Source organism: Cryptotermes secundus, unplaced genomic scaffold (assembly GCF_002891405.2).
Source record: "Cryptotermes secundus unplaced genomic scaffold, Csec_1.0 scaffold1009, whole genome shotgun sequence".
Taxonomy (NCBI): Eukaryota; Metazoa; Arthropoda; class Insecta; order Blattodea; family Kalotermitidae; genus Cryptotermes; species Cryptotermes secundus.
In genome coordinates this window covers 881039-907502 of record NW_019744133.1, presented here as the reverse complement: position 1 = coordinate 907502, position 26464 = coordinate 881039, and the positions used below count along the sequence as shown (strand labels likewise).

General features: G+C 39.1%; 1 protein-coding gene across 2 annotated transcripts in view; it reads left to right on the top strand.

Annotated features, from left to right (window-relative positions):
* LOC111874569 (dolichyl-diphosphooligosaccharide--protein glycosyltransferase subunit STT3A) overlaps positions 1-26464 on the top strand; it is a 42913-nt gene that overhangs the window by 5879 nt on the left and 10570 nt on the right. For both annotated transcript variants that reach the window (XM_023870176.2, XM_023870177.2), the window contains exons 4-11: positions 2091-2251; positions 12139-12229; positions 16237-16343; positions 17851-18042; positions 19418-19571; positions 22858-23096; positions 25539-25703; positions 25885-26073. In XM_023870176.2, coding sequence (XP_023725944.1) covers positions 2091-2251; positions 12139-12229; positions 16237-16343; positions 17851-18042; positions 19418-19571; positions 22858-23096; positions 25539-25703; positions 25885-26073 — 1298 coding nt within the window. The remainder of the gene's footprint in view (positions 1-2090; positions 2252-12138; positions 12230-16236; positions 16344-17850; positions 18043-19417; positions 19572-22857; positions 23097-25538; positions 25704-25884; positions 26074-26464) is intronic.

The following is a 26464-nucleotide window of genomic DNA, read 5'->3' as shown; positions in this document are numbered from 1 at the left end:
TCTTTGGTTTTAACATTCACAAAAGAATCCCAGGTTTCATCACCTGTTACTCATATGATGTGATTGAGAAATTCATCTCCATCTTTGTGGTACCGCTCTAAATAAGTCAAAGCTGAAGCCATTCTCTGCATTTTGTCCACACCCATGAGCATTTTCAGAAACCATCTTATGCAAAACTTGTGATAGCCTAGCCTAACTATGATAATCTTGTAGAGAACATTGTATGAACTTTGTGGAAATTCACATGAAAGTTCTAAAATTGTGAAGTGCTGTCTTTCATAACTCTTTTGGTTAACACTTTCACCAAGATCATCAGTCATCACAGATGGCTGACCATTTGCTCTTCATCATGAACATTTGGTCACCCATCTTTGAACATTCTCTGCCATTGTCTTACAGTTCATTCACTCATATTTTTGCAGTAAACCGCACATAATTCATGATAAATTTCCACAGCACTCATGTTTTTAGCATGAAGAAAGCAGATAACAGTGCAAATTTTTCACAGGACACATCATAACTCACTCTGTAGAGACAAGAACAAACACTAGGTGGGCAGTTATGTGATGGTTTACAAAGCAGTGAGTTTTGTGATGCTACCTCTCATGTATGAACTCTCCCCTGTTCCTATATTAGTTGCATAAAATAAACAGAAATTACTTTCAAAATAGCCCTTGCATGAATCTGCTAAAATCATCTTGGGTGATCAGCCTTTCCAGTTGACATGGCTGATTGCCTGAGGAGATTTTGGCCCATTTTGTTTGCCTTGAAAGCTTCAGATCTTCAGCATATTAATGTTCAGGAAATCAATCTATGCAGTTAATAAGTTGAGTATGAACCTCCAAGTACCTTTGGTTAATGCAAATGGGGTTCAGTGATCGTTTGTAATACATAGTGTTTGAATACCCAGTAATGACTTAAAACACCTGATGAAGACCCATGTTGAGGATCTTATGAAGTGGTTCTGAAATGGGCTCTGACCCCCAAGGAGTCATGTGGGGGTTGCAAAATGTGTTTTGTAAAATAAAAAAATATGACAGCTTAGGGATATATAAAGTAAAAAACAAAGTAAAGGTATCCCTGTATCAGGCCTTGGAGGCCCATAGGGTTGTGAGATGTTGAGGTTTCCACATTTTCTAGACAATCGGCTAACAGATTGTGGTAAGGTTGTCAGCCCTACATGCCGGCCACCCTTTACCCCCAAGAATATTCCTGGTACTCATTTCTGTTAGAGGCTGAGTCAACCCCCAGGGTCATAGTGCGGCTGGAAGGATTAGATAATTTGAAAAAAATCCAATGATCTCATTGGGATTCGATCCCACAACCTTCCAGCTTGTAGCATAGTGCCTGAACCAACTATACTACCGCATATCAAAAAAACAAATGTAACCTCTTTTGAGAAGAGGGGTTCACAGACATTTGCAAGAAAATGTTTGCCCGAGATGGGTTATAGAGAACGAAGATCAAAAAACACTGCATTAAGGTTTTTTATGTATTGGATTCTGATGTATCCTTACTGGTTTTAGTTCATCTTTGTTTCCAGAGAGAGCTAAAAGCTCCTGATATAAATACATGTAATATAAATTAATTAATGTAAATATAAATGCATCTAATTAATTTAATAAGATGTACGGGAATTCATCATATTTATGTAATCATTTTAGTAGAACAGATGGGTTTCAGAATGGGAATATCATGCATAGACAATATCTTTACAGTTCAGAGTAGATAAAGAATGCAGAATATTATAATATGTGGATTATGTAAACCTCTACTAGCCCTGCATTGGACTATTACAGTAGTTCACCTGCACAGCGCAGCTGACGAAGCATTGCATTATTTAAGTACTAATACATGCTACTGTGTTAAAATGTGGTTACCAGCTCTGTAAGCTTAGTAGCAGGAGATTTAAAATCCCCTGTTCATAGATGTTAGCAATTTTAACTTTTAACAAAGTTAATCTACTGGTTTGGTATATAATGAGTGTTTAATGACTTAATTACTGCATATAGTAGTTAAATGAATGTGCATCTAAGTGTTGTAATCTTTTTTGGGGGGGGAAATTAATGTCAGTAACTGTATGCAATTAGGTACAATTTACCCTGGACTTATGGTGACGTCAGCCGTGTTGTACCACATTGCTTGGCTTGTGAATGTGACAATAGACATCAGAAATGTGTGTGTGTTCCTGGCTCCCTTCTTCTCCAGTCTCACCACCATCGTTACGTACCTTCTCACAAAGGAATTGCGGGTAAGGACAGACACTTAACAAGGTTAACTTTCAGGATCTTATTTCGTTGGGAGTAATACCTTATTATGTGATGCTGTGTAGTCAGGTAGAAATTCAGTGACATTTCACAGGGACATACTGCTTCCATCTGTAGAGGCAAAGAGTAAGCTTGTTTGTTTGCTTGGCTTATTCTCTTTTACCCTGAAATTGCTGAATGTTCCTCTAAAACATTGGTAAACTCCTGCTGGCTACATAGCATCACATCCCAGAAGTACTTTGCACAGTTACTCCATGAAAACTTCAATTTTCCCATCTCATGTCATATCCCCCCCTCCCTCAAGTAACAACCATAGGGCAAACTGTAACCGTACTGTGTAGTATTTGAGGTTCTCACAGCTGTGGTTATGAGGACTGCTAAAGGTAAAGGTGTTCCTGTAACAGGCCATGGAGGCCCATAGGGTTGCGAGAGGCTCCCACATTTTCTAGACAATTGGTTCACAGATGGAAGTGAGGTTGTCAGCCTGACATGCTGGCCTCCCTTTACCACCAGGAATATTCCTAGTACCCATTTCTATTAGAGGCTGAGTAAAGTCCCAGGACCATAGTGCGGCTGGAAGGATTAGGTAAATTGAAAAAGTCCACCTCATTGGGTTTTGATCCTGCAACCTTCCGGCTTGTAGCATAGTGCCTCAACCAACTACACTACTCTGTACCCTTATGAGGAGTACTATCTTCTGGGATATAACTCCATGTGGTGTGTTAAAAGTCAGCTGATGTTTCAGAGGAACTTATTGCTTCCATCTTCAGGGCCAAAGAGTAAGCTGAGCAAGATACCAGAAGGAAAGCAGCAGAGCTTGTCACATGCTTTCATTTTGGTATCTTGCTTGGCTTGCTCTTGACCCTGAAGATGGAGGCAATATGTTGTATGTATGTATGTATGTATGTATGTATGTATGTATGAATGAATGAATGAATGAATGAATGGGGGGTGGGCATAATAATCCGGCCCTTGCACCACGACCATCAATGATCTGTTGTTCTTCCCCTTTGGTTAACCCTTTCTTAATCCTACACTATATATGAGATGTAGGACTTTTGTTTATGGGTGTGTCATAGTAGTCACTTGGTTCCAAAAAGAACTGGCCAAGGTTATGATAAGCTGTGGCCTCAGAATCACATAGGACATGTGTGGCTGATTAATCTTCTTCTAGGCACCTTTCTCAAGGGGGTCATCTGTCAATCCCAGTTTGAAAAGGTGTCCTTTAAGGTGACAGTGTCCTGTAAATAGTCCTACCACCCATCTTAATTGGTCTCTGTTTAACTTCAGCAGATCCATTGTTCTTCTGCACTTATATTCCTGCTTTCCAGCATAGCACAGATCCATCTGCATATTGTGGGCTCAATACCATGCCTTTCAGCAGCCTGTTGTATTGTATCAGTTAAGGTTCTATCAGAAGAAGAACTCTAGTCCATTGGAATTCCTGGGCCTTTTTTGATGTCTGTCTGTTTCCATAGGGGTACTGCCCTCCAACCTTGGCCTTTTAAGGGTTTTGGTCAAGGTTTCTCCCTGCTTGGGTGCGCCTACATTTCCTGGTTGCTCAGTGCCTCTAGTTCTTGCTTTGCTTGCCCTTGGTCTTGCCTTTTTCAGTTTCTGTCTAGTGGAACCAGACAAAGTCTTCTTCGCCAGGCGGAGTCCACCTACTCCAGAAACTAGGTGTCCCAGATCTTCTCTTGCTGTATGTGTGCTAGAACTGCTAGCTTCCTGCAGTGGTATGTCAGAACTAGTGACTCCCATGAGAGGAGTCCTTGGTTTAACCTCAGGCAGGTTTATCACCACTGGTTTGTCCCTGTCTTTGGCTGAAATCTCAACACCAGGTTCACTGGTTGCAGCTGGGCCCCTAAACAGTGCACTAGAGCTTTTAGCCTCCTGCTGAAGTATTTCTCATAGGGATCTCCTTGAAAGGGAGTCCCTCTTCCCTTTTAGGTCATGAGAACCAGTTTTTTTTTCTTTTCATTTTTGTTTCCATAGTGGTCCCACAAGCAATTGGGATTTAAGAGGTTACCACCTGCAGCGCCCCATACAGGTGGAAGGTATAAATACAATAGGGTGCTATCTGGTGCCCCAAAGGGATTCTACATGACACTGGCAAAATTCCACACGTGCCAGGCAGCCCTCGGAACAATGCCTCACACCTTGGCTTAGGTGGTTTGGTCCTGTTGAGAATAAACCCTCACTAGCTTTCAGGACCTAAAGTTCATGTTTGGGGGGAGGGGGGTATCCCAGATGGCCATTGGGAGTGCGATACTAGCTAGCTATGTGGTTACTACCAGAGTAAGCCACATGAAAGGATCGCCTCTGAAGGTGGCAAGCCACCCCACAGTCCCACTCCTCCACATGTGTTGGTTAAACCATTTTAGAATGTTGAGCCTGAAGGCTTGCAGCACCTTATCAACACTCTAGGGGGACAACTGAAGTAGCTGGAGGTACCTGCATACAAGTGCTCTCCCGCATTTTTCCCGGGCAAATCATAGTAATACCCGAGAGTCATAATGCCTGTGTGTGGGAGGCTGGACTTATAAGATGTCATTGCCCTTATGGGAGCTTAACCAGCAGTCCTGGATTGTCATACTGATCCAGACCCCAAAATTGACGTTACCAAACAGGACCACTAGGTGTCCTGACGCACCCTCTGGTCCATGATGTGCCCCCACCAGAGAGATAGCCATAGTTCGGTCAACCTCATTGAGGATGGCGTCAGTGCTACCTGTAACATATGACCTTAATGGGTCATAGTTACTCCCGCCAGATGATATGTTCCTCTGAAACATCAGTTGATTTTCAGCAGACTATGCGGCATTATATCCCAGAGAATAGTAGTCTTAGGAACTGTAATGATTTCGTGCATGATTATCAAGTTCTTATGCCAGTTTTGCAGTCCATGAATGTGGATGTGACTTCCTGAAAACTCAGGCAACTGGGAAAATAATATCCCTCATTAGTTGATTTTGTCTGTGGTATGATCCTGTTATTGCTTCCATTTTTATTTTATTTTATTTTCATGAATTGTATTGTGAGAGGGACAGTTTTTTTATTTGCGGTGCTGCATAAAGTACCTATTTGCATGGAGTGAATATAATTGAGTTAATAATTATTAGAATGAAGAATTAAATTCTCCATGATTTATTCATAATACATGTTGCAGAGTTTAGGTCTGGTATAGTAAGTGGAGGCCGGTCATGGTAGCCGAGCGGTCTAAGGCATGCACTGTCTTTGCTCACTCGGAACCCGGGATCGTGGGTTCGAATCCCACTCAGGGCATGGATGTTTGTGTGCATTTTTCTGTGTTTGTCTACAGGTAGAGGCCTTGCGACAAGCTGATCACTCGCCCAAGGAGTCCTACCGAATGTGTAAGATCTAGTAAACCGAAGTGAAACGGAGAGTTTCATGGAGGTAGGCCTAGGCCCAAATTGGGGCTGTAGCGCCACAGAAAAAAAAAATAGTAAGTGGAGTGGATAACAAATCCAAAGGAAACTGTGCCAAAATGTAGCGTGAACTCTGCCCTGGATCAAAGTATGGGGCTCATGGAAGGTGATGTCCATTTTGTCCAGTAGGAACCAAGATTAAAATTTCTGAATACAGTGCAGCAGTATGAAATTTCACAAAACTGTTCCTTGTCAGAGTTTATTTTGTGTTCCAACTTTGTAGATGGACAGTAACCAGTAAAAGTAAGTAAAGTAAAGTGAAGCCATCCCTGTAATGGGCCGTGAAGGCCCATAGGGTTGTGAGACGTTAAGGGTCCCACATTATCTAGACAGTTGGCTCAAAGATGGCAGTAAGGTTGTCAGTGTTACGCTCCGGCTGCGCTTTACTCCCCAGAAAAATTAACTTTTTTTTTCAGCCTTCAAAATGAAACTCAAACTGAAGCAAAATTCTTAAAGTGTTTAAAATTTGAATTGCTTGTGATTTGTGATACAAAAGCATTAGTGTTTGTGTAGCACCTTCACTGAGAAATACAAGGTGGCCATAAAATTATTCATCACATTTGAAACTTACTCATACATATATGACATAGTTATAGAGATATCAAGAAACAGATTGCATTGTTTGAAAGAACTGCTGAAAAATTTTTGTGTTAATTGCCTGGCCGATAGTATTGCTGCTGAACATACACAGGTGATGAACGCAAAATTTCAGTTTCTCCCCAACAAAAGGCAGTGTCTTTGTTGTGGTACTGGGAGACAGAACCAGTTATTCAAGTGCAGAAATGTTACTGTCTAGCTCATGGAGAGCAAGTCACTGGAAGACGGGCCATCAAGTGATGGTTGGAACATTTTCAGGAAATAGGCACTGTTCTGCATAAGAAGAGTGCAGGTAGGCCTTCAGTAGATGCTGACACAGTTGAGATGGTTCTTGAAGGCTTTCAGCACAGCCCACAGGCAGTACGCCTTCAACCAAACATTTTCTTTCAGCAAGATGATACACCTCCACGCTGAGGCCTTAACAGTGAGAGAGTCTCTGACTACAAGTTTTCAAACAGATGGATTGGGCAGGACACATCAATCACTTGCCCTCCCCCACCCCCAATATAACATGGCTGGATTTTTTCTTTTGGGAGTATGTGAAGGACTAGGTATTCCAACCAGAAGTTTGTAGTATGTTTCGACTTTATGGAAAAATGAATAGTGCAGTTTCTTCTGTGACACCCCAGATGCTGGAAGACACATGGCATGAAATCGAGTACTGTTTGGACATTGTGCGAGCTACACATGGCACTCACATTGAGATGTGTTGAACTTGATGCGTTGTTCTTGCAAGTAAAGCATACCAGTTCTCTGTATCTTGTATAATCTCTTTTGTGTGAACTTGAAATATGGTGAATAAACTGTGGCCACTCTATACATTTATGCATGATTCACATTTTTATGTGATTCGAAGAAAGAAAGAAAGAAAGAAAGAAAGAAAGAAAGAAAGAAAGAAGGATCCTCTTTTGAATTCCCAGAGTAGCAGTTGTGAACGTACATTGTTATGGGATTGGTATGTTTCACACTACATGCAAAAATTGTCTTTAGAGGCAGCAGTATTGATTTAATTATAAAATTACAGGAACTAAACCTGAAAATAAGATGCAAAAGTCCAAAATATTGTATGCAGATCTTATGTGACTGCAGAGATAGGTACGTAGAGAGAGAGAGAGAGAGAGAGAGAGAGGCAGACTACTGAACACCAGAACAGAAATGAGAGACATAACAAACTCAAAAGTAGAACACTCCTGGGATGAAGACCACATGATATAACAGGATAAGACAGAAATATTGCACAAAGAAGAAAATGGGACAAGCAGAAAACCCAAATATGCAGTCCTCAGCAGAACAGGAAAATAGGTGATCAGCCAGCTGCACATGGAGGTCAGCATCATATGGCTCCCCTTGCTAAAAGACATGAAGTAATTCTTTGATTATAAATTGTTATTTTCACTTATATTTCCATCTCGCATATCTGATACATGCTGCCTAGAAGTTCCTTTGTTGCCCATGATTGAGAGTATCTCAGTATTTTGGGCCAAATATAATGGGGTCCTTTCCTTTTTCGTTATATGTGATAACAGAGGCAGATCCAGTTTCCAAAATGCTGTATAATTTTAAATTTAACTAAAAATGTCTGACATAATTATAATTAATAACAGGCCTTCAGAGGATTAATATTGATTTAATAAATTGAAAGTCGACAAAGAAGTATGATCCATCTGATTTACAGAGCTTAAGTGAGGGTAAGTACATAGTAACACAGTGATTACAGCATACATTTTGGCTGGCTGTTGCTGTATAACTCTGCTGTGATGGCGAATCAGTCCCGCAGTATAGAGTGTGATCAGTAGATTTGTGATTAAAGGTTTTGCTTGCTCAGATTTTTGTCTTCAGATCTGAATTCCATTACTTTTGCAATTCAGTATACATTTCAACATCAGGTGTTATGATCTGGACAGCTGAGGACTCAGTGCACGAGAATCATCTCTCCTCCACAGCATTCAGACACACTCAGGGGCCTACTTAGCCTCATTCATAGTATATCACGGACTCTTTCGCCTGGGGGAAGTGGCTAGAGTGTGTTGATAACTAATCTCCAGCTAGTGCCTGAGGGCAAGAATGCACGGAATTGTGCTTCTAATTACCCATACATCTTCATGGAATAATATTTAAGCAGTGGACAACTTTACTTTTATTTTACGGAAGAAAGAATACTTAAAGAACATTTTGAAACTTGTCAAAAAGTGTGGACCAGTGATTCAGTTTGTGACAAAAGTAAGCAATTTAAGACAGTGCTTGAGGTGGAATGAAAATAGAACCTGGATGGTTTTCCCCTTTTAATTCATAGACATAAATTATGAAAATATACCGAGTGATGTATATAGTCTGTGTTCCATCTAAGACCTACGAACATATTACAGTAGTTTAAATGGCATGCGTTAAAATAAAGTCACGCATGCATTACAAGTACTCATCTTTAGAATATTTTCCAAAAAAGGTATTGTACATTGCATTTACTGCCAAAGAAGTAACGGGATGCTTTTAAACCATTTAGAAAAGAACCAGGATGCCATCCTGCCACGTCCCACCCCACCTCAAGCCCTGATTTAAGAACAGTGTGCTGAGTGAAAAAAAAAGTCATGGTAGGGATCAGTTCTTGAAAACTGCTAAGGGACTTGGTGCGGTAAGCCAGTGTTTTGCTGGGATCTGTGATCATGGCCTCAAGACTGATTATGTTTCTCCCATATAATATAGTGCATGTGCATGAGCTTAAGCAAGGCAGTTATGCAGCATGAGTTCACTTTGCTGCAAAATGTACATGATGGTGTCTTGCATCTGTAGCTGTTGTTATACTCGTAAGCAGTCATTTGAATATGCAGAATGTATGAATATGGAATGAAGGAAATTGTCATACCATTCAGTCAGTGTCATTGCACAGCAAAGAATTAGTGATTTGGTGTGCTATAAGTGCACAAAAAGTTATTGACCTGAAGGCTTTTCAGCCATCTGTGAATTCAGATTGGTATGTGGGTGGTATATTGAAGCAATTTAGAGACGTAGAATGTGTTGCAGAACATTGTATGCTGCAAGGCATACTTTAAGGCAGAAGGGGTTCAGTTCCAGCAACTGTAACAAATGTGTGAAGTTCATGTTGCCTTCTCATGGCAATAATGAAGTTCTGCTAAAGTAGAGAATCAGTATCTTGGTCAGGGAAAATCTCTGTGCTGTTTTCTCTGTGGTCACTCAGTGAATTACAGCATGATTCTATCTCAGCTGAACATTCTGTATATGGGGATTATGAAGGTCAAATATTCATTAACATAATTTGATAAAATATTTGTAACATATCAAGACACCTGAAGATGGCCGTTTGGGGCTGAAACGTGTTGTTTCACAGTGTAAAATGTTAAACTAAAATAAAGATCAAGTGGTGAATAAACAAGTGTTGCAATATTGACAGATGATAAATACATGGATGTTAAGTTAAACGATTGCAACAGGATGCTGAAATACAGAATATCAAATATTCCATTAGGCAGATGTAGGTAGGATTAAAATGTTATGCATCTGTTATTAGTCTTATGTCATGTACAAACTCAAAGATTATCTGTCCATGTCAGTTACCGCTAGTCTTCAAGCTATTTTACGCTTGTTGGATTTGAGGTTCTCAGAGCAGACTGTGGAGAGTACTATATTCTTGGTGTAATCAGGTTTAAGTCCTCGGAAACATCAGTTGGTACTGGACTGCTAGGTATCACATCCTAGAGTGTAATACTTTTTTTAACATTTGGTTATCTGATTAATCTATAACCTTCATCCATCCATCCACTTAAAACTTTGAGTGGCAATTAATGGACCCTCATCTCACACCCATCCTTCTGTGATGATTATATACAATATCTGTGTGCACATTTGTTTAAATGAACAATTGTCAGTTGCCATATTTTATGTGTATATGGTTCATATTTACCTGATAACAATTATTTATATTTTAGTATACGCTGCAATGGAACTGTGATATAACAATTGTGGCTTATAACAAGAATTTTATTATTTTTAGAAAAAACCATTATCACCATCACTATGTATAATGTTACATGGAAAAATCTCTTGTAAACTGAGGCCATTTTTTCAGCACTTTCAGCATAAAGGCCAATTCCTAGCCAGCTGAAATTTTTCTTGACGGCTATTTGCATGAACTGTAATTGCAGATTTGCTTCTCAAGCTATTTATGGGTAGTGGTCCATATAGGTGTCATTGAACTGCACTTTATGCCTCTGCTTTTTGTTTGATACAGAGGAGACTGCATTCCAAAATCTGAGAATTGTGTCTTAGCACAGGGTTTTGCCACTCTGAGCCAGAAATGTTTAGCATGCAGAGCCTTTTTTAATACATAATTGAAAAACACCAGCCAGTGATTAAAAGAACAAGAGAATATGTAAGCATGAGGAAAGCTCCAGCTTATTGCTTCAGATAATAGTAAAGGTATAAGGACTGTGAAGTTATTATTCCTTACCTTCATGTCTTTGTGATAACCACTTCAGGCAACTTAAGAAATGTTTGGATACCGTAACAGTTCTGGTGCATTCGCTCTATTATTGCCTGTAGATAAACAAAATCTAAAGAAGGTAGATCTATTTTGTTTCAATATACTGAAAACCCTGAGGGCATGCGGTAGCGTAGTTGGTTGAGGGGCTATGCTACAAGCCGGAAGGTCGCGGGTTCAAGTCCTGACGAGGTCATTGGCTTTTTTTCGGTTGACCTAATCCAGCCGCACTAAGCCCTGGGGTTTACTCAGCCTCTAACAGAAATGAGTACCAGAAATTAATTAAATAATTTTCCTGGGGAGTAAAGCGCGGTCGGCGCATAAGGCTGACAACCTTACCGCCATCTTTGAGCCGATTGTCTAGATAATGTGGGACCCTCAATGTCTCACAACCCTATGGGCCTTCACGGCCTGGTACAGGGATAGCTTTACTTTTTTTTTACTTTTTTATACTGAAAACCATACAACTTATGGGATTGGACATGAAATATGGATTTCATATTTATATATAACTTTGTTCAAAACAGTTTGTTCTAATAAATATTTAGCAAGTTCACACGATTTTTTCTCAAGATGCACATGCAAATGCATTTTGATAGTGTCCCATATTATTTTCAGATTTATATGAAAGTATTAATATGTTGGCACATATTAATAAAATTCCAAAATATCACATTTCATGAAAATCTGTATAGCAGTTCTTGATTTATTACAGGCAGACACGCACATGGACAGACAAACATGACAATACAAACTTCGTCGTAAATGCAACACTTTATTATAGTTCTTGTCCCCGTTCTTTCACACTACATGGTTCGGCCGCAAACGGCCATCATCAGGTGTATTTTACTTCACGTAGCTGTCACACTGCACTCAGTATTAACAGCTACGTGAAGTAAAATACACCTGATGATGGCCGGTTACGGCCGAAACATGTGGTGTGAAAGAAGGGGGACAAGAACTACAATAAAGTGTTGCATTTATGACGGAGTTTATATTGTACGTATAGAAGTGTGGAATGTAACAGGGTGCTTAAATATAATATAGTAAACACAGCAAGGCTGATCTGGACATTTTCACAAGTTTCTGTTGCAAATGCATCAATAAGTACAAATACTGTGGTGAACATTTTTTCTTTTTACATTTTAACATCATTTAAATAGAATTTGGATTTGAATATTTTGTTCACACATTTCTGAATATTATGATCACTTGTTATATCAAGCATTTATACAAGTTTTATAGATTCTTTTTATATCAAAGTTGCACTGTGTTTTTAAATTGTGTGTGCTATTTTTAAGTGATTGATTAGTTGTTTTATACGTTTCCGTTTCAGGACTCTGCATCGGGTCTGGTTGCTGCAGCCATGATCTCTATTGTACCTGGCTACATATCTCGGTCAGTTGCAGGTTCCTACGATAATGAAGGTTAGGCACTAGAAGAAAGGTCACTGAAATCAGTTGGGAGTTAGAAAATGATTTACATATTGTCTGTTGTCCTTTAGTCACTTTCATGTGATTTACTAATTTAACAATATGAGATATGAAGTCTTAATGACAGTGAAAATGTAGATTGTAGTTATGTGGGTTATAATGCAATGTCAACCTGGAAGCACACAACTGAAATATACTAGCAGTGTGCAAGCTTTGAAGTTTTGGGATTCGATGGAGGAAGAAATCTCAATCCTGGTGTGAATGGAGGCTTTTCTCTGAAATTTTGAGAACTTTAAGATAACTTTTGCTTTGTGCGCTAGTATGCAAACTGCCCACTCCAAATGAATCATAATGGTTGGCAACCCCACTAGCAATAAAAAAAAAGTCCCTTGTACTGCGGCCACTTCTGGCCTATTGTACCAGCTCCAGATGATAGGTGAGGGTGATTGTGGAGCAATTGGTGGAATGAAGATTGGCAGGGGAAACAGAAGTACTTGGAGAAAACCTGCCCCAGCACCACTTTGTCCACCACAAATCCCACTTGACCAGACCTGGGATTGAACCCGGGCTGCCGCGGTGGGAAGTCAGCGACTAACCAATTGAGCTATGGCATGGCCCCACCTTTAACTAAGTCAGCCCCCAACTTTTAGTTCATTCATTGCCTGACAGTCTTATTGTTCAGGTGTGTTCAGTTTTCTATCAGTTTCTACCCATGGAAAAGCATTTTACATATGATGCCACATTCAAAAGAAATTTATACTGTGTGCTGAAAAGATAGGTAGTTGTGCAGCTGATAGAAAGTATACAGTTAAGTGAGGCATGTGTGCATCATTGGCGAAGCATAAAAACAAAACTGTTTTCATGTCTGACAAATAGAAAATCTTTTTCTGGACCAAGGAAAGGGAGAAATCCTGGGATTTATGTGTCTGTTTTTTATTATTTCAAAGATTTAGGAAGTAAAAGATTTTTTGTGACTAGGGAAGCCTTGATATCAGAAGCAAAAAAGTGTGCTGGAAACAGGAATGTACTTTCCCAGGCTAGTTGTGGATGACATGAAAATTTATGAAGAGAGAAAGCTTATCATTACGATGAAGGACAAAAATTAATCTGAACCTTCCTTTGGAATTTGAAACTAAACTGATTGAATTTCAGTGTTTTGTTATTGGACTGCACGGAGGGGAAAAGTATTCTTTAAGTCAAATTGGCAATGGAGAATAAACTGCAATATTTTTACATGCATCACAATAATATCGTAAATTTAAAAAGTTAACATATTACTGTCGTGCTGTATATGAATGCAAATGGCAAATAAATTGCCACCATACATACTATTGAAAACAAAGACAGTGCCAAAAGAATTTTTTTTTTCAAAGATGTAATAGTTTGGGCCCAAAATATGCATGGATGACACTGGAGTTAATGGAAGACTGGCTTGGATGTGTATGGGAACATCAGCCTGATCCGTTATCAACGCCACAGAGTGTGCTTGCAATGGATGCATTTCATGGCCATCTCTCCAACACAATAAGAAACAGGTTAAGGAACCCAAACACTGATCTAGTAATAATTCCTAGTGGCATGACAAGTCAATTACAAACACTTGATGTGTTAAATGTATTCTTAAATATTTTGTTATTTTAATTTATGTGTTCTAAATAAACTCATTGGAATAAATATATCTCTCTAATTTTTTCCTAAAACACACGTTTAAAAATTAGATGCTTCTTATATTTGAAGTGATACGGTAGTTAACATACTTGTAAGATTTGAGGCTTTCACGGCGGTGACTATGAAGAAAGCAGTCTTCTGGGATTTGGCACATCACATATACACGGTGCAAAATCCCAGAAGACTGCTTTCTTCACAGTTAACGTACTTACCCACATGTAGGAAATACGTTGAAGGTGTTTTAGAATAGGGTGCCAAGCAGAATATTTGGACATACGAGGTATGAGTGCTGTTCACCAGATATTATTAGGGTCATCAGATAGAAGCAAATGTGATAGGTGGCCATGAAATACATACACGGTGTGTCCAGGATCTGTTAAGATTCATTTTTTTAATTTTTGCCTTGCAATGCCATCTGTTGGCGAGTTGTGGCGTTAAGATTCTTGAAGTTTCAGCTGTGGCTGTCTATAATTTCAAAGTGCAAGCATCGCTGCATCATGTGTTCTGACCTTGAATGTAACAGTATTGCTCTGACGCTCATCAGAAAATGGTGGTTGAACAGAGATCCAACATCAAATTTTGTTTGAAGTTAGGCAAAACAGCTGAAGAAGCATACTAAATGATGAAATGTGTGTATGGTAGTGATTGTTTGAGTTGCTCAAACATTTTTTGATTGTATGCTGTATTTCGTGACGGCAGGGAGGACAGTGAAGATGCTCCACGTGCATCAAAGCCGAGAACAAGTCACACCGAAGAAAAAAAAAGAAGAAGATGAAGAAGTGACTGAAATCCTTGCATCAGACAGATGTATATTTGCAAGACTCATCAAGGAGCTTTTGGGAATACCAAAAAGTAGTGTGCATCAAATTTTGACCGAGGATCTGGGCAAACGGAAAGTCTGTGCGCAGTTTGTACTGCATGTGCTGTCAGGCAATGCAAGACATGCCAGAGTGGAACACTGCAAAGACATGTTATGGTCGGCCTAAAGTGATACAAAATTTATGAAATTGATTGTTACTGGTAATGAGACATGGTGTTTTCAATGTGAGCCTCTCACAAAGCGGCAGAGTGCAGTGTGGTTGAGCCCAAAGAAGCCGAAACCAAAGAAAGTGCGCATGCAAAAGGGTCGAGTAAAGACACTGCTAACCGCTTTCTTTGATTCCAAAGGAAATATTCACAAGGAATTTCTGCCAGAAGGTCAAATGGTGAATTTTGATTATTATCTCGGAGTCCTCAATCATTTATGGGCGAGAATTCTTTGAATTTGACCTGAATATCGAGAGCAAGGTTCCTGGTTGCTCCTCCATGACAATGCACCACCCCACAAATTGAAGATCGTGTGCGATTTTTTTGGCCAGAAAATGGATCACAGTCCTTGATCATACTCTGTATTTGCCAGATTTGGCTCCAGCCGATTTCTGGTTGTTCCCAGAAGTTAAGTTGGCGATGAAAGGAGACCGTCACTACACCATCCAGGACATCCAAAGGGAATGTACCGCAGTTCTAAATGCGATTCTACAAAAGGAGTACAGTGACTGTTTCCAAAAACTTTTCAGTTTATTCCAGCTATGTATTGATTCAGAAGGAGAATATTTTGAATAAAAAGAGTAGAATTTTGAAAATATTTCACATCTTATATTTTTAATAAACACAGTCCTAACAGAACCTGGACACACTGTGTATGGGAGAGGCAGAGCACACATACAATTTTTGTTGCAAAACTTGAAGGCCAGAGACTACATGGAAGGCCTACACTTAGCTGAGAGGATAATATATTACTCACAATTAATAATATACTAATATTTGTGTGTCATATACCAATTAGATTAGCTTAGGGTACTTGCAATAAATCTGCCACAGCTGAAGAAATCAACTTGCTTGTTTCTAAGCAGATGGCATCAAATGTGGCATATGAATGTTTAGAGGAAAGAACAGGCTTTTTACTTGAAGTATGTCTCTTGTTGTTTGAAGGTCATTTGAGGGAAGTATTGTGGGTTTTTGTGTTCAGTTGCATTTACAACTAAGTAGCCATACCACATATAGCAAGCAGTTATGTGGTGTAGTGTGGCATTCAAATAGATAAAGAAGTAGTTTGTGGTAGTATGGGCTGGGTTCTAGAACTCGGTGACAAGCTCTTGTGAACATGGTAATGAACCTCCAGTTCCATAAAAAATGGGAAATTTCTTGACTAGTTGATTGACTGTTAGCTTCTGCATAGTGAAGAGTCCTAGTTGCAGGATAATCATATGAAGTAGTTTGCTGAAATTGAATTAGTACAGTAAATTTTAGTGTTATAATGTATGCATTGCTCATTGAAGCTTCAACTGTTGCAGGAATTGCCATCTTCTGCATGTTGCTAACCTACTACATGTGGATCAAGGCTGTGAAGACTGGCACCATCTTTTGGTCAACTTTGGCTGCTCTCGCATACTTTTACATGGTAGATATTTTAAAGAAACCACAATCTATATTCACTTGTATCTTCTTGAGCCCATTTTGAACATTTGTCATGTTGAACCAACATTCCATGGTTTATATCAGACACACTTTCTTTTTTCACATATTGTCAATCTGCAGTGATTGTATTAGAGCCTGGTAACCACCTATAAAACGTTAATTGGGTTATCATTTTTCATACCAATAGATAACAGTTTTATGATTGAAAGTGTAGAAATAATTCCAGTATTTGAAGGAATGTTTTAAAAATATATGCTATAGAACTAGAGTATTTGTTTTTGTTGAAATTTCATCTATAAGTATTGTGTGCTATTTCTGCTTATATCTACATTTTGGTGAAGAAGAGTGACTGGAACTTAGTGATTAAGCTGAAATACAGGGTGTCCAATTGAGATGGAAATGTGCTGATTACAATAACATAGCAATAATTTGCTGTGTGACTAAAGGCCACAGTACATGGGATTTTCTCTGTATTGATTGATTCTCTCTACTGATTACTGTTAAAAGGTGAAACAAACTTATATTACTGCTAGAATTGACCACTGTCTACTTTGAAGCATCTCTTGCAGCACGTAAACAAGCTTTGTGACACATTCTGAAGTTTTGAATCAAGTGATTCATTGTTATTTTACTGCACACTTTATCACTAGTTTTACATGATGTAGTGACAATTATTGAATAGCATGAAGCTTTTCCTCACGTCATGTTCATAAATTTTGCATATCAACATTACCATTCATCCTAAATTATTGATTGTTATACTTTAAGTTGATTTAAAACCTACAGTAAAATCCTCAGCTTGTGGTTTGAGATTCATATTGCCACACAAAATCTCAACTTGCCTGAAGGCAATAGATTATTTTGATAGTTATCAATAGAGATCTGTTAACCTCTTAGAAAGATGTGGATGGGGGTGTTTGTATGGACTGGATTGATTTGGCTCAGGATAGAGGCAAGTGAAGGGCTCTTGTGAACTTGGTAATGAACCTTCGGGATACATAAAATGTTGAAAAATTCTTGAGCAGCTGAGCGACTGGTGGCTTTTCAGGAAGGACTAGGCTCCATGGAGTTAGATGGATCTGTTAACTTGGCTTCATGATTATATTCATGCTTTGTTGTAAAACTGAAGGTGAAATTAATAAATGGAACATACTGAATGAATGTCAAATGAAGTTTTACTTTTATTGTCTGGAAATAGAGGTTTCAAATCTCCCAGCTTTACAGTGGTGGCAGCTGTGTTTTAATTTGGACGTAACTGTTTATCATCAAGGGATAGGGAATTTTAAATTTCCAACTTCTGCATGTCATATTTTAACTCGGGTATTATAATTAAAATAATGTAGTGCTGGGTGAGCTGGACCATGTGACACAGTTGTGTTAATCTGTGCATGACTGGAGTGAGAATACTTTTTTTTTGGTAGAAACTGGTTCACAGCAGTAGCAGACGTTTCATTAATAATTTAGTAATATTTATGTTGTTCTGTACATAGGTTTCATCTTGGGGTGGATATGTGTTCCTAATAAATTTGATACCACTCCATGTGCTGACTCTGATGGCAACAGGGCGATTCTCACATCGCATCTATGTAGCTTACAGTACATTATATTGTGTGGGCACCATACTGTCCATGCAGATTAGTTTTGTTGGATTCCAGCCTGTCCAGAGCTCAGAACACATGTTGGTGAGTATTATACAAGGACAATATGAATTGGATTCGAGCGCCCATACCAGCTGTCTTGAACATCCTGTGCAGGGTCCTTCAGCATCATTATACAAGCAGATATAATTCACGCAGTTGTAAAACTTGAGTATCCTGGAACACACATTGTAATACTGACATAGTAAGTACTGTGCAGTAGAACATTGTTAATTCAGTATTGGTTGTTTAAAGAATACTGCCTAATTTACATTCTCTCTTCCTGGCCTTGTAAATATGAGTTTTATGCTTCTACTTTCTCGTATACGTAATATAAATGGGAAAGTACTGTAATTGTGAAAAAAATGAGTCGTGAGGTTTTGATGGATTTACATGTTTTAAGCACCACTTAAACGATTTTTGGAATGTTGCTCGTCTGTATGTCTGTGCCCTGTCAGCAGCTGAACTCTTGTGCAGAATTTATTCATATGGAATTCTAAGAATGTATCCACCTTAGGTTGTTGCCTTGTTAATACAAACATTCTGTCTAAAAAGAGGGGGCTGACAGACACAGAATTGTGATCCTTGTTAGAAACGACCCTAATTTGAATTAAACTTCGGTATTTTCGGAGTCCATCTCCCTAAATAAGACTGCATAGGCTGTGTCTGCAGGAAAATAAAGTACACCCACTAGTACCCCAAACGTGAAATGTCAGTTATTTCCAAAAATGGCATGACAGATTTTGCTTAAATTGTTATCATTGATAGAGGTAGTTGATCCAGATGATTAGGCTATAATCTGTCAAGCATAAGTGAGAAAGATCAGTCAGCGCGTTTGCACTGGTTTTTTTGCGGCTGTTGATATGGAAGAACAAAACCTGGATGATGGCAGCTGGATGGAACTGCAAGGTCAGGTTGATTTCCAAAACTGCTTTATTGACTTTATAAATGTGGACAGTTTGATTGCCATGAGTGATTAGGCGGTAGAAACAATTTGGACATTCTGGCCCATGAACATGTAATGATTGAGTGGGAAGAAGTGTGTGAGGGTAACAAGATGCAACCAGTTCTACCATGTCCTGCTTGTACAGAAACTTTTGTGTTACTGTCAGCATTATACTTTGTACAGTGAAACGCTTCACTTAATGTTCCTCGATTTAAGGTTTCCTTTCATTTAACTCTTACACGCTCAGTGTGTTGATCCATCAGCATGTCAGGTAATGGCCAGATTTTGAAATTTCCATGGAAGATGGAATACTGCTAGGAAGACTGGAGTTTCATAACATGGGTGGAGAGGGGAGTGCTCTTTTACATGATATACTGAAGTCCTCATAATAAATACTAAAACAGTGATTTTAAATGATCTGTGGAGATATGCCACAATGCCAGATTTTCTTATTCGTTTGATGATTGTTACAAGGCATTGGGTGTGTTCGGGCTCTGTCAGCTGCACAGTTTTGTTGATTACCTCCGCAGTCGCATGACTAAGAAGGATTTTGAAGTGTTGTTCCACGCAATGGTGATTGCCACAGCAGGTATAACCGCAGTTGTGGGAGGTGCACTTACCCTAACAGGTATGATATGTGTCATGATGAAACAAGAGTGTTGGATATTAGAAGTGTCATAAAGTAGCCATCAGTTACTTTTTGTCTAGGTGTCCTTAAGGATTATATTATAAGTTGTCTTGAATTTTGAGTTTCAGAATTTTGACTATTTAACAGCCTATTAATGTCCTCACTGCTGTAGTAAGTACAGGATAGTTTTACTAGTGGTCATTCTCTTGGATGCATTGACCTGACAGGCAGTAAAGTTATGAATCTGAATCTAATTGTCCACAGCAGCTAAACAGTGAATTGGTACATTGACTTATACCACAGTCAGAAGGATGTGCACACTCGCTTCTTCACAGAACTTTCAGGATGTAGCTAGTATGATTGTACAAAATATTTCCTGCACTTTCAGGTTTTAGGTATGCGTTAGCTGATGGTGGGGGTACGTGGTAGCATAGTGGTTAAGGTACTATCCTACAAGCCGGAAGGTCGCAGGTTCAAGTCCCGATGAGGTCATTGGATTTTTTCAATTGACCTAATCCTTCCGGCCGCACTAGGCCCTGGGGTTTACTCAGCCTCTAACAGAAATGAGTAACATGAATTAATTAAATGATTTTCCTGGAGAGTGAAGCGCGACTGGCGTGTAAGGCTGACAACCTTACCGCCATCTTTGAGCCGATTCTCAGGGTAATGTGGGACCCTTAACGTCTCACAACCCTATGGACCTGCACAGCCTGTTACAGGGATAGCTTTACTTTTTTTTTTACTTTGTTAGCTGATGGTGAGTGAAAAGAAACTGAGATTGAAATTAAGAGTACTTCTTCTGGGTTGTAACACTTTATAGCCCACTAGAAGTCAACTGATGTTTCGCAGGAATGTACTGTTTCCATTGTCAGGGTTGAAGAGTAAACTAGACTACACAGTGTTACATACGAGAANAAACCGGTTAATCCGCCCCCGGATAATCGAGAGTTGACTGTACTCTTCATAGCCACCAGTATGAGGATCTCAAATATAGTATCTAAAATTGTTTTGAATTGCATTAAATTAATTGTTCCAAATAACTGTGATAAGTCTGAAGGAATGCAATTTGAGTGAAGTGAGCAGTGCTCATTCTTTGTAACTTGTATTTCTGTCCAAACAAGAATCCCTGTAACACCATGAAATGATGCTATTCTATACTCTTGTGGAAATGGTACTGTTGTGGTAAAACATGGTAAGTGTTTCTGTAGTTAGTTCTGAGATTGGAAAGATCTTTTTCATTTTATGGATGCCAAATACTATCTTTAGCTTTTCAAGCACAGCTTTAATTTTGAAGAATACGACCTCCACCTCCAGCTAGTGCCAAGGTCAAGAAAATGTGGATCTCTACAGCCACTCCCCCATATTCCTTCATGGCATAGTGTTTAATTAGTTAAGCACAAGGACAACTCTACCTTTTTTACATTTATGACCATGCTGCTCGTTTATTGCTGGTTTTGTGCTTGACATTACTTTTGACCCTGATGATGGAGGCAGTACGATCCCATGAAATATCAGTAAACTTCTACAGCACTGCATAGTGTTAAAACCCAGAAGATTGTGCTCTTCATAGTCAACATTGTGAGAACATCAAATTCAACACAGTTTGGATTTTGCAGTTACCGGGCGCATTGATTATGCAGATTTCTGTAATGTGTAAGATAATGATTTAAACACAGTTTGTGAAGCTCATTTCTAGGGTGCAAATGAGAATTTTTTGGTGACATTGATATAAATGCTGTTTTGATAAAGGCTGTCAAACTGTGTTCACTCCTAAAACCACAAAAACGCACCATAAAACACCATAAAACACAATTGTTTATGAAGCTTATTTCCAGATGCAAATGAGAATTTTTGGTAACATTTCATTGATATAAATTCAGTTATTATAAGGGCTGTCAAACATAAATTAAGATCTGTGTTTGCTCATAAAAGCAGTTTTTCCTGTGTTTATGGGATGGGATGTATACTGTGTGAAAGAACCAATTTGCCATTGTGGATGTTATATATTGATTTTCACTGCTGCTTCATAGTGATAGAGAAAAATATAGAATGTGGGACATAATGATCCCTCAGTTCCATGCTTGAGCTCTGAATATTTTCACAGTAAATAGTGCATAAGTTAGTACCGATGGCAGTGGAGTTCATCATGACATATACTAATATTTTTATCTCTTATGTGAGGTGGAAAGATGATTAATTACATATTCCAAAGTTGTAAAAAGGGTAAAGCTAGTCCTGCAACAGTATGGAGGCATGTAGGATTGTGATATGTCGAAGGCTCACGCATTTTCTAGACACTCAGCTCACAGATGGCGGTGAGGTCAGTCTTACATGCTAGCTGCCCTTTACCCCCCAGAAAAATTCTGGTACTCGTTCCTGTTAAGAGTCAACCCTAGGGCCATTATTATTTTTTATTATTATTGGTGGGGTGGGTTTCCCCATGCACCTCGACCAGTGGTCTGTTGTACGTCCCCTCTGTGATATTCTACCAGTCTCTATACCCTACCGATACTGGTGCGTGCCATCAGTCCCGACTCAGCCAGCGAGTTCGGCCTCTACTGGCTGAGTGGTATCTCTCGATGCTTCCCCCATCTATCAGAGGCGTTAGAGACTACTGTTGGGCAGGAAATGTCCAATCAATTTGACTCAGTGGTCCCCTTGGGACATGAGGTTCTTTTACGTGCCGTAAAGCTATGACACGGGACCGACGGCTTAAAGTCCCTCCTGGAGGATTTGTTCCCTGAATTTTTCCACCCTTAAAAATTCCATGACCTCCGCCGTTTTTGAACCCGCGTACCTTGAGTCATGAGGTGCGAACGTTACCCCTAGACTACGGAGGCTGCTTAACCCTAGGGCCATAGTGTAGCTGGAAGGGTTAGGTTAATTGAAAAATCCAGTGACCTCATCAGGAAACCAACTTGCGACTTTCCAGCTTGTAGCATATTGTCTCAACCAGCTACACTGTCACGTGTCCCTCTCATTCTGGAGATGTAGTACTGTCTAATTTTAAGCATTAAAGAAAACTTGTGAAAGTTGTGAAAGAAAATGAAGTAATGACCTGTGGTTAGTTAGGGATATTAATAGGAGGTGTTGGGTAGTAACAGCAAAAGGACACAAAGACTGAATGTCATTGTATTGATAATTTTGGTGCTCTTTTTGTGATTCAGCCCTGAATCTCATGCTCTCTGGAAGCTGTAGGTGTTGAAAGAATTTATTTTGCTGGTTGCCAAAATGTTAAAGATGAACTTGTTTTTATAAAAAAAAAAGTAAATGGTTGTTCCTGCAGGGAAAATCTCCCCCTGGACTGGACGATTCTACTCTCTTCTGGATCCGAGCTATGCCAAGAACCACATTCCAATCATTGCTTCTGTTTCTGAGCATCAGCCCACATCGTGGTCATCATTCTACTTCGATCTCCAGATTCTGGTGTTCCTGTTTCCAGCTGGGCTCTACTTCTGTTTCTCCAAGCTCTCTGATGCAAACATATTCCTTGTTCTTTATGGTGTCACCAGCATCTACTTTGCTGTGAGTATGCACTTTGTAGCAAAACTTTGTTTATTTGTCATTAACTAAGGCACTGCCATTCCACTTTTCTGTGTGTGTTTCTTATTTGTATCCAGCTTATCATGATTTACTTATTTTATTTCCCTAACATTACATTACATTACATTACATTACATTGCATGGACCCAAAGCTAGTCAGAATGACTGTGGGATGTGGAATAACATTAACCTGTTTAATGTGTCACTTAAATTTGGATATATTCTTTTAGCACATTATTTTCAAATACCTTTAGTTTATGTTGTCTCAGATTTAGAGGAGATTTTCGTCAACCACATGAATACAAGCAGCAGAATGATTGCCTATAATATTTTGTGAAGTAGATGATGCAGTAACATTTGCTGAATTGCAGGATGGTAATTTTCTAAATTTATATACCTGATTTCATAATGAGGATCACTACTTTTTATTATTATTGTTTGCAAGCACTATTTCCAGAGGTGTATTAGTTGTCAAAATGTAATTTTGTTTTGAACTTTTAGTATGTAATATTAAGAAGATATAAATTGCCAGGTATGGATTAAATTTCGGTAGAGATGGTCTCAGCAGGAGGTAAAACATTTATATCCATGAGCTTCTTGAGTCTGTTTGAAATTAATAATTATTTCAGCAATGTAAGGAGTCTGTTATTATACCTAAGTATAAAACAGACAATGGAACTGACTGTACTAATTGCCAAGGAATATCACTGGTATGATCTAAGTATGAAATTTTATCTAGCATTCTTCTCTTAAGGTTAACTCCATATCCTCTTTTTTACCAGTTTGTGTATAGTGACGTGTATGTTATCCTCACTCTTTTGATGGTGAAGGGAGCTGGGATAGCTCACTCTGTAGAGCAGTGAGGTGGCTGGGTAGCTGGGTTTGATTCATGGCAGAGGCAGGAGATCTTTCTTTTCTCCACAGCAGCCAGACTGACTTTTGGCCCCACCCATTCTCATATGCAGTGGGTACTGGGGACACTCCCCAGAGTAAAGTGGCCAGAGTGTGGAGGTGACCACTCATCACCATCTAATTTCAAGGCCAAGAATGATGGAGCTGTATTTTCAGTCCCTCTTGCATCTTCATAGTGTGGTGCTTAATTAATTAAGCACAGGGCCAAATTTACCTTAATAAGGCTTTTGGCTACAACACCATGTACCTATACATTACAACTTTCAGCAGTTCCGATGTGTTTCTTTGTGAAGCCTGGAGCATTCAACAAGTAGATTTGAATGTGTGCAAAATGATGATAAGACTGGCATGCAGAGTGTGTGCTCTTGCCTGTCGTGGCTGTGCAGAACGTGGTCGTGGCCATGTTTGCAAGATCAGGAGTCAACAATGGCTGCATCTAGTTTTGAATCTGAGGTCACTGGCATAGAAAGGTAGTTGTCTTACATTAGACTACCAATCTCAAATCTCTGTCCAGTGGAACCCTCTTTGGGAAGTTGTGAATTTGAACACTAAACCAAAGGAAAATTCATTTGGAGTAAATGTAACAGTAACATTATTGTCTTGGGAGCTTTGGGATTGAATTCTAAATGAGAGAGAACCTTAAATTGGGGAATGTTAATGGGCGGTTTCATTGCTTTACAAATTTTTCTAAGTAAGGATCCCAAGTAAGGAAGAAAATTATGATAAATATGTTGATTGATTCCTGTTTTATTTAAGGAGACGTCTCAAGTGGTATATGCTGTAAAATGATTGAATTAATTTGAATGCTGAATCGTGCAAGATGTTAAAGCAATGGAAGTAAATGTCAGTAATTTTCTTGAATGATACAAGATAGCGCTGAAAGTCTTCAAGATTTCTGGGTTACAGATCAAACCTGGGGCCTCCCCAATATGGTCTCCTAATCACACAACCTAAGTGTTTAGTATAAATTGTAGACTGTTTCTGTGGCACAAGAAAATGCTGTGTGAAGGAAATGCAGCAGGAATGCTGTTAGGAAGCTTCATTGTATGAGTAGGTAGGATATAACCTGTAAAGGGTTTACATGTTATAAAAGGTAAAATTGTTCCTTTGCTTAATTAAGTAATGACTATGCCATGAAGACATGGGGGAGTAGAGGCATAGCTCCACCATTCTTGACCTCGGCACTAGATGTAGATGAGTGGTCAGCATCATGCCTTGTCCACTTTACTTCTGGGGAAATCACACCTGGTTGGGTTGGCCTTAGAGCTTGCCTGGATGTTGTGGAGAAGAGAAGAATCCTGCCCCTGTCTGGAATTTAACCCCAGCTTTCCAGCCTGAAGGCTGTCACTGTACTGACTGAGCTATCCCACATCCAACTTCACATGTTATTCCATCAAAAAATATGAGTTACTGAATTTATATATTGAAGTCAAGCTCTGATCAATGAAAATGTGGCAGTAGTGGAGCGTTAAGAAAGTAATGGAAGTAGCATATCATACCTCGCTTTTGCAGGGTGTGATGGTGCGTCTGATGCTTGTACTTGCTCCAGTCATGTGTATCCTGTCTGGTATCGCTGTGTCGGCAATGTTGGTAACATACATGAAACAGGTTGATGCAACAAAGAACGTGGACAAGAAAGCTAAGAAATTTGAGAGCAATTTTGTTATGAAAAGTGAGGTAAGTACATCGTAAACTGAATTATACATTTGTATGCGTTTGCAATATGTAATACAGGAATCATTCAGTAAGTAATGAGATGAGTGTCTGTCTGCAGAGCAATGCAGCATGTAATTAGCTCTGCTTATTTTTTCTTTCAAATTGTCTTTAATTTTTCCAGTCTGAAAAATATTTGTTTTAGATTGCAACAGTGTTTGTTGGTATGATGTGTTTCTTGCTGCTGTCCTATACTCTTCACTGCACATGGGTTACATCAGAAGCTTACAGCAGCCCCAGCATTGTACTCTCAGCTCGATCACATGATGGATCTCGCATCATCTTTGATGACTTCAGAGAAGCATATTACTGGCTGCGAATGAATACTCCAGAGGTATGGGATAGAAGGTATTAGGATAAAAGAAGACCTTGCAAGACAGTCCTAACCATAACTACTACTCCTAATGATGAATTGTATGTAAGGATGGCAATCCTTAGCTTTTATATGCGGCAGAATCCACATTTAATTTAAGATTTTCCCACATTTAATGTCAGCTTCAATGATCCTAGGTCAGTAGTCTCAATGTTACATTTCTTCGTTTAAGATTTTTCTCAGTTTAATGTTCAGACTCACAAATTCATGAAGTAGCCTTAAATCGGGGTTTCACTAATCGTGGGTTTCTGTAAACTTCATTGTTATCTATAGAATCATTTTATTTTGTAATGCCTTCTTATCTTCATTTCTATGTTCATTTCATTGATAGCATAAATTTTATTAAAAATGT